Genomic DNA, 10,042 nt, shown 5'->3' with positions numbered 1-10,042 from the left:
TATCACATGAATATTGCATTATGGTCACATTATTAAATTGCAAAAGTAAAGTAAACACGTCATTCGTTGAAAGTGGAGAATAGAGTAGCCATTCACGTCAACCTGAAGTTTCCAGCCAAGTATTTGCATAATTTACCGCGCACCCATCCTGTCATGGCTGGAAGGATCCAGTTTTTGTCAAAATAACGTCAGATTTGACTTTTCGTAGCAGGTTAGTAGAAGGTTAAGAAAAGGGTTACTTAGGGTTAGTTTAAATCCCCACCCACCAAAAAAATCTACATTTGACGTTAATTTGACAAAAACTGGAACCCTTCTATACCATCCATCCACCTGGTTCCCATCGTTACTGGTAAGAATATAAACAAAAGGAAGAGGGAACATGGCGGCACTGGATGCAGGTAAAATTATTAGCGTCCACCCATTGCGTTTTTATCTATTAGCGTCAATTAAAAATGTCGAATCTTATCTCTGAATTTATAGCTCCCCTGCGGTGCGTTGCCTTTGGCAGCTGCCAGGAACGGAAGTTGTTTCCGACCCACAGTGCACCTAACCGGCTGGGCAATAAGCTCTCACTTGAGGGAGCCCCACACCGTGGTCCCGGCTGCTATGACAATCATGTGAGTTTTTCTGAGCAGCTTACTGTCTGTCATGTTCTTTCAATTACCTATCCACACTCTTCATAAAGATCTGTTATCCTGTTGATCTCAAACCAATTTGGTTATTTTCCGCATGGTAATAAATAATGCATTGCAGAAGCTACTCAAACAGCCAGTTCAAATAACATTAGGAAATCCTTACATTCTCTTGTGAGGTTTTTCACGTTAGTCATTGTTCCAACAGGTTGGTACCATTCTATATGATTTACAGAAGAGACCTGAGAGTAAGAAAGGATACACTCTTGCTGCAAGGACGTCTGCACGGTTTCTGCCCTGTGCTCAGGTATGATGTTAAAGCCTTACGAGAATATGCATGATTTATGTTGATAGCCAACTTGTTTTTGAAAAATCTTAAGGTTTATCTAACGACGTGAGAAATTAGTCAACCTATTACCATTACATTGAAAGCAATTTGAAAAATGATCTTCTTATAGGCATATTGTAACATTTCCTTCTATTTTTAGGTCTCTGAATATCCTTCTCTCATTTAAATGTTTTCCTCCCACCACCCAGACAATCACTCCTTCCCCTCAGAGGTATCAGCAGGACAGAACCTGGTCTAAAGTATACCCTCCTGGCAGAATCCCCTTCAGCTCCACCACAAAGAGGTTCAGGACCAAGCCTGTTACAGCTGACTTCAAACCAGGGTGAGTAAATGCTAATTGGGAGTGGCACCCTTTCCAAACTGTCCATAATAGGAAAACACTGATTATCTCTTGCAGGGGTATTCAACTCTTACACTATGAGGTTCGGAGTCTGCTGGTTTTCTGTTCTGATTATTAATTGCACCCACCTGGTCAAAATAAGTCCCTGATTAGAGGGGAACAATGGGGGGGAGCATTGGAACTGTCTTCAAAGTCCAGAGTTTGAGGAATATCGTATCAATGTATTGCATGTATCATTCTTCAAATTGATTGACTACTAACAGCTGTTTTTATGATGCAGCCCAGGGACATATGCTCATGATACTACTCTGAACCAGAAGGTGTCATGGCCTATGAAATTTGGTTCCCCAGACTGGGGTAGACTGCCCACATTAGAGAGGAAAGCCTTGAGGACAGAGGTGGGTTTATAAGTTTGACTTTGCATTACTATACAGATGTATACCGGTATTGTCAGTAATAACATGCGTTTCATTTTTGTCATACATAGCTGCTTTGTGACAAGGAGTTTGTGAAGCAAAGAAGTCGGGTGGCATATCTACAGTTGTTCTACTCCTGACTCTTCTGGAGATCAATCTGATGTAAGCATAAATAAAGTGATTTTATTTCTCAGCTTTAATATAGCCTCACAATTGACCAATATCTGAAGGTATACGAAGTGGGGAGTGAAGTTGCCCAAATCTTGCCTCATGTACGCTGAACAAAAATCTAAATGTAACATGCAACAATTTCAAAGATTTTTCAGAGTTACAGTTCATATAAGGAACTAGTACATTTCAAATAAAGAAGGCCCTAATCTATGGATTTCACGACTGGGAATACAGATGTGCATCTGTTCAGATACCTTAAACCTTAAAGGTAGGGGCGTGGATCAGAAAACCAGTCAGTATCTGGTGTGACTACCATTTGTCTCGTGCAGCACATAGTTAGTTGATCAGACTGTGGCCTGTGGAATGTTGCCCCTCTCTTCTTCAATGGCAGTATCACACCAGATACTAAAGTTGTTGCTGGATATTGGCGAGAACTGGAACACGCTGACGTACACATCGATCCAGAGCCTCCCAAACATGCTCAATGGGTGACATTTCTGGTGAGTATGCAGGCCATGGAAGAACTGAGACATGTTTTTATTTCAGATCATGAAACAAGGGACCAACACTTTACATGTTGCGTTTATTTTTTTGTTCAGTGTATATTTGGCGATAGGCTAAAATGTGTCATTTGGGTAAATTAATGTTAAAATTTACAAATCAAAACATTTTATTTCCTGTTCATTATTCACAAACGACTGAAATCATAATTTGGAAATGGGTAAAAATAACATTTTAGCAAATGTTACATTGTCTTTCACAACAGAACCATTCCACAAATTTGAAAAATATTACATTTAGCAAATGTCTGTTTTCTCATGAATGTAACTGGTGAAGGGTGTCATAATGAGCAGTATTTGCCATGTAGGAAGTTGAGAGGTTGGAGTCCCTGACCTCAGATGTCCACGTGGGTCCACTTCTCAGAAGCACAGAGCTGTTAACTGCTTCTTACAATTCACTCTTCGTTGTGGCTGACAGAAGTCCAAATTAGTAGCTAAGTGTAATAAACTCTCACTTCTTCCTCCTCACTTTGGGTTTCTTGACTGGCCTCAAGTATGGGTTGTCAATCATGTTTTCTTCACTGACCTTCACCAAGGGAACCACGCCCCCAGCAAGAAGCACGGAATTCTCCTTATCAGCTCCAGGATCATCCTAAATTTGATTAAAGGCATAGATGAGGAAAACAAACTTAATTTCACAAATGTTTTTTTTGTAGCAATCAACACACCAGGTACATTTTAATATAGATTTGCTCTTAACAATGAATGGCTTTGTAAACACCCTCATTAGGAGGGCCTAGATTATTCTATTGAGGTTCATTCTGTATAGGCCAAACCACATTGCACTGCAGATCATAAAGACTCAAGGTTGAATATTTCCTTTGGCCCATGTCCTTGACTCACATTGAGGTTGTTGACTGGCGTGTTCTCGCTGTCGGTCTGATCGTCCTGTTCAGAGGAGTCTGTCTCCTCCAGAGTCTGCAGCTCCAGTTCTGAGGGCAGCAGGGCACTGAGATATGGGATGGAGCTGGGCCGCTCTGCAATCACTGGCAACCACAAAGGCATCAGTATTATTACCCATGTAAACACAGGTACCCAACACTCTAGTAGGAAATAAGATCAACGGGAACAGAACTTCTGTTCCATATTAGAAGCATTTTTGTGCAGATTATTCAATTCAACAGCATGAATGTGAATCATGCTTGACAACAACAACAAGCTCACATGGGAAGGCAGTGACATCATCCTTGAAGAGGCTCTGTGTTTCTCCAGTCTTGGCCATGAAGCGTGTGAGTGCTCGCTCTACATCTCTTCTCTGAGAAGCTGCCTTCTCTCGCACCACCTGGTAATCTGACACAGGCTCCCGAAACGTCTGATAGAAAGACAACCGAGGAAACTCACCAATTTGTTCATCTTAATCTTTTCACTAGACCACTCGGAAAAGTGTCCGTATATAAATACTAAGTCAAGTATGTTTCTGGCTTGGAAAACGGTAAGAAATGTGGTTGACTCACTGGAGTTTTGATGTAAGTGTGAGGATCGGGGAACTCCGGGAAGTGGCTGGGGATGTGGGAGGGATGAGTGCGTTTCTGTCCAGCAATCAAGGCCTTTGGGATCACAGGAGCATTCGTCACTGGAGCTGAAAAATACACACAGATTGCCAGTTAAGCGTCTTTCTACTTTCATTCTAAGACCAGTTACTAGCTTTCTCTATAGTGTTCTTGTGTTTTGTCCTCAGTTGTAGTCTAAATCAAATTGTATTGGTCACATACACATATTTAGCAGATGTATTTGCGGGTGTAGCGAAATGCTTGTATTCCTAGCTCCAACAGTGCAGTAGTATCTAACAATTCACAACAATACACAAATCTAAAAGTAAAAGAATGGAATTAAGAAATATAAATATTAGGAGAAGCAATGTCGGGAGTGGCATTGACTAAAATACAGTAGAATAGAATACAGTATATACATACGAGATGAGTAAAGCACTATGTAAACATTATTACAGTGACTAGTGTGCCATTATTAATGTGGTCAGTGATTCCATGTCTATGTATATAGGGCAGCAGCCTCTTCGGAGCAGGGTAAATACCAGCCTCTTGAGGGTCTACTAACAGTAAAGACTCACGAGCAGTTATAACCATCCTCTGTGATCTCTTGGCATACCCTGGCAGAGTGTCCACATTGAAACCTGTGGTGGTACGTGAAACAAATAAGTTAATGAAGACAAATTAAATAGAGATTTCATATTCAAGCTAGGGCTGGGCGATATGGCCCAAATATTATATCATGGTATTTAAAACTTTTTTTTAACGGTATGACGGTATTTTTAGTTTATGAATAATACAAGTTCTACATTTGCTTTATGAGTAGTGAGTGATTCTAGGGTGGCAACACATACATTAAGTGATTTCAATGAGTCTTTCTCCATTGATTGTGTTATACTGTTCAATTCAACCAAAACAAATTTCAGCACTTCATCATTTCTGTATTTCCTGCACTCAATTGCAGTGGTGGAAAAAGTAGCCTATTGTCATACATGAGTAAAAGTAAAGATACGTTAATAGAAAATTACTCAAGTGAAAGTCCCCCAGTAAAACACCACTTGAGTAAAAGTCTAAAAGTATTTGGTTTTAAATATACTTAAGTATCAAAAGTATAAATCATTTCAAATTCCTTTTATTGATTTATTTACGGATAGCCAGGGGCACACTCCAACACCCAATTTACAAACAAAGCATGCATGTTTATTGAGTCCCCCAGATCAGAGCCAGTAGGTGACCAGGGATGTTCCCTTGACAAGTGCGTGAATCGGACCATTTTCCTGTCCTGCTAAGCATTCAAAATGTAACAAGTACTTTTCGGTGTCAGGGAAAATGCATGGAGTAAAAAGTACAGTTTTTCTCTTTAGGAATGTAGTAAAGTAAAAGTTGTCAAATGGTAAAAAAATTAAGCAAAGTACAGATAACAAAAAAGAAAACTACTTGAGTAGTACTTGAAAGTATCTTTACTTAAGTAATTTACACCACTGCACAATTGAGATAAGGTCCACACTGCCACGTAGGGAGGGCTGCACGATATGGGCAAATAATCTAGGACTTATTTTTAACCAAATGTTGCAATTGCGATTTGACTGGCCAATTAGAACAAATGTTGGAATCATGGAAATATAAAATATCTTTTCTAATTCTATAGTTAGAATATAAGTGGGCACTTTGAATATTGTGTTTTGAGATGACAACGAATTAAAATGCCAGAGAGGAGTTATTGTGAGAGGGTAGGAACTGAAGTGTTAAGTGTTTCCTAGTGGACCCTAAAAGCTTTGGCTACATTGAATGTTTTCTCTTAGCTACTTCATGTAACTAACATATTCTTGCTTTGCATATTTATCTTTGATTTAGAAGATACTGTTGCACAAACATGCTGATTTAGGTCTACACCATCACTGGTATTATCAAGCTGTATTAGCTAGCTACATTTGCTCTTACTCAGTACATTTATTAGCGGCTAACAATTAGCATCTCACAAGATTTAGGGCAACTTGCTAAGAAAAGACAAACTAGCTGTTTGCTAATGTAAGAAACACAAACTAATAGTGTCATTATAGAACGCTTGTGGATTTATATTAAGAAGCAAATTGAAAACAGCATTGTTGTCATCAACATTGTTGCATGTGCTACATTGACCATGCAGACTGAACACAAGTATCTCGTGGTTGAGGAACATCAAATGTGCTCCTTGAGTGACAGGGGCGTGGCACGGTCTGTGTGGAAAGTGGCACGGAGAGAGATGACTCAAGTAGCGAAGTAAACTATAAAAATGGATTACACATGGCGTATCACATTTAACAAACCAAACATTCAAATACAGGTAAAGTAAAAACCCAAACTGGTCCCTGCATCAATACCGGTATATCATAAAATACAGTAATATATAATAATAATAATAATATATGCCATTTAGCAGACGCTTTTATCCAAAGCGACTTACAGTAATGTGTGCATACATTCTACGTATGGGTGGTCCCGGGAATCGAACCCACTACCCTGGCGTTACAAGCGCCATGCTCTACCAACTGAGCTACAGAAGGACCAGTATACCGCCCAATCCTAATTCAAGCTGTAATTATTTTGCATCTTTCCTGAGGTTAAACTAACCCATTTCATTGAGTGTGACCACAGCGTCAGAGAGGGTGGGCGTGATTCGAGCTGTGTGTTCACAGTATGCCTTGGCACAACGACCTACTTCAGATATGTCTGAAAAAGTACAGGGAATAGACACAGATGAGAGGTCAGTAATACAGACAATTGTGGTGATTTCATGAAGGGCTAGTCACTTGACATGGCTTGTTGTTTAATTCAAGCCAGCAAAGGGTTATTAGTTTAATCCAAAACATGTATGAATTACATTTTCAAAAACATCAACACACAATGGTTACATACAGCTCTGGATCATCTCAGTCAGTGATTCCACAGTGGCCTTCTCTGCGCTCTCGAATCCACACTCTGTCAGCAGAGAGCTCACTACCACTTGGAGGGTGCGACGCCGGGCAAGCTGGTAATTCTCTGCTGGGCTGGACGTCGCCTTACCACACCCGGAACGCTGTAAAACATACAGATGTCAGTGTGAAAACACTTTCCCTCATGGTTAGCCAACTAGCTACTTACACGCTCATACAGGATTAATGACCCCAGTTTGCAAATGGCATGATGTGATTGTGAACAGCAAGTCAACAACAGGGGTGGGAAGTAGCCTAGTGGTTAGAGTGTTGGGCGAGTAACCGAAAGGTTGCAAACGTAAACTCACCCCATTCCGTACAAATGTGCGCAACCGCAACATTCAAACGAGGCTACAAAGCAAACTAATGGGACTGTGTGTTGACGTCAACATCGGGGGTGTGAACTTGGTTTCTATTCAAGCGTTGATCGACATGACTCTATAGTATTGGAGAAAAGTTTAAAAAACGGACCCTCCGTTACATCTTGACGTGTCATGTCGTAACATACAGCATGCATAAAGCAACTATTTCTGGCTTACAATCTCTCTCCACCAGGTGTAGCACTTCTATCATTCTTTAAAAACAAGAAATGGACAGTGACTGGGGTAAGGGGGATACCTCGTCATCATTGCATGCGATCATCATTCTCAAAGCCTCTGTTTACTTATAAGATCACTTTAGCACTGCCCTAAAAACCTGATTCAAATTTGACACAAACCTTCAAAAAGGTATGTAATGGCACATTATATAAACTCTTTACTGTTTTATTTACATTTTAGAGGCGATAAGGTGACATGTTGGACAATCGAGTGAAAAAAAGCAATTTTCCCACACAACATCTCTCCTCCTCACTATCACGCATTAGTTTCGCTTCCCCACCCGCCATTTTTAAAAAAGACCCGATTGGGCTCATGCCTGCTTGAATTATGCTGAAACGGGCAGCGTTTAGGTCATGTAATTGATTCTGTTGGAAAGGGGAGAAATTGTGCTTTGCCGACCAAGGCGATGTACGAGTTTACGTGAGATCGAATCCCCGTGCTGACAAGGTACAAATCAGTCGTTCTGCCCCTGAACAAGGCAGTTAACACACTGTTCCTAGGCCGCCATTGTAAATACGAATTTGTTCTTAATTAACCGACTTTCCTTAAAAAAAAAAAACATTCGTTTAAACTTAGCTAGCTAATGGATGTCATTTGTCTTGTTTTAATGTGCTAGTTTAATTTGGACAGAGACAGGCGATTTACAACCATTGTAGTTAACCTAACGTTATGTTGACAAGCTAGCCTGATGATGGCTAACATTGTAGCCATGTTAGCTTACATATGACAAACAATCTTATTTACCCCGACTATAGCACTGAATCCACCCGCCATCACCGCAGGGTCCGCCATCTGCACGGTATGTTGTTTATTTGCTCCCAAATCGTTATTTCACAAAGTCACACCTTTCTGACAACGAAAGTGTTCGCCTAGCTTGCTCGGCACACGACAGGCAGAAAAACAAAACACTGGCATCATTTCCGGTAGAAAAAAACTCCTTTAAGGAAAATGTTTTTATTAATGTCTTTATTTTTTTGTTTTTATGTTCAGTTCACATAATACAATTGAAATGTATGCATCATTGTGTATGTAATAGAATATACTTAGCAAAAACGAATATACATATTTATAAATGCATTTCTATAGCTTCCAAAATATTTTTTACAATGGAGTACAAAAATAGCTGTGCAGTTGCTTTAAAACAGTCATCTAGGGTTTATATAAATAATTAGATAGGCTACAGTAGACTACTCACAGCACTGTTTGACATTAACCAGTTCATGACCCAGTGGTAACCTAAAATAGGTTTATTAGGAAGCCAAAAGAAAATACAAATTCTCAATCAGTCACAGAGCTTCTGCTGCCCAGCAGCCAGTCATCACTGTAGCTTGTTGTTTCATCCGTCCATCCATCCATTCAGCCTCTTCTCTTCTCATTATTAATAAGTCAAGGGGTCCCTAAACATGGCCAAATTATCATGACAAAAATCACCAAGTGCAATCTCTTTTGATTGCCTGGTTGACAGCTTATTTCACCACATTTTGTTTTGTGAGTGTTGGTTTCATTAGTGTGTGTAACATGAGAGGTTGTTGCAGTGCATCTTCAACAGGCAGGTGACCTGATAGACGCCCTCCTCTGACGACCTTCCAGTGGCTTCTTAGCATCAATCTCTGTTTGCAACTCATCCACAACATCAGGCTCGACAGTGGTTATCTCTGGCTCCAGCATTTGCCTCTTCTTCTCCTCTGTGATCAGTTTGATCATTTCCTCATCTAATGGCTCCTGTTCACAAAATGGCATGCAGACCGTTTCCACCAGTCCACCGACCACTCCAAAAAACGCCAGGGTAGAACCCAGCAGGTACACCTTCATCATGCCTCGACTGGGCCTCTGGCTCAGCATCTCCTTAGCGAATGGAATGATCTCGTTTATGGTCTCCATTGTCTTAAGTTCAGTCTATTGAGGGAAAAGGAAATATCATAATTAATAGGCTGTTTAATGACTCTGCAAATGTGGCAATTAAACTAAAACGAATTAGCGTAATTATTAGTACTAACCGCTGTACATTTTATGATATTCATAATGTATTAAATAATATATCACTGATAATATATTCAGACAATGTAGATTACATTCTTCAATTCTGAATAAGATTGAATGAAGACTGCACAGAACAGAGCTGAAAATATTTAAATGTACTTACCTGTATAGGGACTTGTTAAATGCTTTCCTTAGATTTAGTCTTAGTCAAGCATCCCCAAGCAAAGATGCAATGAGAGGTTCTGGGTTTTATACACAAGGAGACATCCACATCAACTCCCACAAAGTGTCAAATTATGAATATTCATGATGATGGGTGTTGAGGAATTGCAGTGTTGGAGTCAACTGCTTTGAGGCAATGTCTTCAATATCTGATGCACTCTATAATGGCAGCCAGGGCTGTTTTGGAAACAGCCAAGAGTCGGTACAAAGGCAAGGTCACTGAAAAAAAAACAACTTGCCAAGATATATTGTGCAAGTAATATCACGTGAGTCACATGTGTTTTAGTCATGAAACAGAGGTACAAATTGTGTGGTTTTGTAGGATTTCAGCCAGT

The 10,042-nt window shown here is 40.0% G+C and overlaps 3 protein-coding genes across 3 annotated transcripts; 1 reads left to right on the top strand and 2 right to left on the bottom strand.

The window, feature by feature from the left end:
- Window positions 1-242: 242 nt before the first annotated feature.
- On the top strand, window positions 243-3,286 carry LOC118360035 (protein pitchfork-like). The gene is made up of 7 exons (XM_035739081.2): window positions 243-398; window positions 481-617; window positions 841-939; window positions 1,170-1,303; window positions 1,602-1,719; window positions 1,809-1,899; window positions 2,963-3,286. Exons 1-6 carry the CDS (start codon window positions 380-382, stop codon window positions 1,875-1,877), a joined length of 576 nt encoding a protein of 191 aa, XP_035594974.1. The 5' UTR covers window positions 243-379; the 3' UTR covers window positions 1,878-1,899; window positions 2,963-3,286.
- Window positions 2,431-8,599, bottom strand: LOC118360034 (transcription initiation factor TFIID subunit 8-like). The gene is made up of 8 exons (XM_035739079.2): window positions 8,250-8,599; window positions 6,851-7,010; window positions 6,566-6,664; window positions 4,537-4,599; window positions 3,923-4,047; window positions 3,633-3,780; window positions 3,312-3,454; window positions 2,431-3,060 (listed from the first exon to the last, which is right to left on the bottom strand). Exons 1-8 carry the CDS (start codon window positions 8,295-8,297, stop codon window positions 2,920-2,922), a joined length of 927 nt encoding a protein of 308 aa, XP_035594972.1. The 5' UTR covers window positions 8,298-8,599; the 3' UTR covers window positions 2,431-2,919.
- Window positions 8,600-8,737: 138 nt separating this feature from the next.
- On the bottom strand, window positions 8,738-9,802 carry LOC118360036 (G0/G1 switch protein 2-like). The gene is made up of 2 exons (XM_035739083.2): window positions 9,649-9,802; window positions 8,738-9,401 (listed from the first exon to the last, which is right to left on the bottom strand). Exon 2 carries the CDS (start codon window positions 9,384-9,386, stop codon window positions 9,048-9,050), a length of 339 nt encoding a protein of 112 aa, XP_035594976.1. The 5' UTR covers window positions 9,387-9,401; window positions 9,649-9,802; the 3' UTR covers window positions 8,738-9,047.
- Window positions 9,803-10,042: the final 240 nt, after the last annotated feature.

Source organism: Oncorhynchus keta, chromosome 27 (genome assembly GCF_023373465.1).
Source record: "Oncorhynchus keta strain PuntledgeMale-10-30-2019 chromosome 27, Oket_V2, whole genome shotgun sequence".
NCBI classification, from domain to species: domain Eukaryota; kingdom Metazoa; phylum Chordata; class Actinopteri; order Salmoniformes; family Salmonidae; genus Oncorhynchus; species Oncorhynchus keta.
The sequence above is the reverse complement of the archived record's forward strand: the minus strand, read 5'-3'. Positions and strand labels throughout refer to the sequence as shown.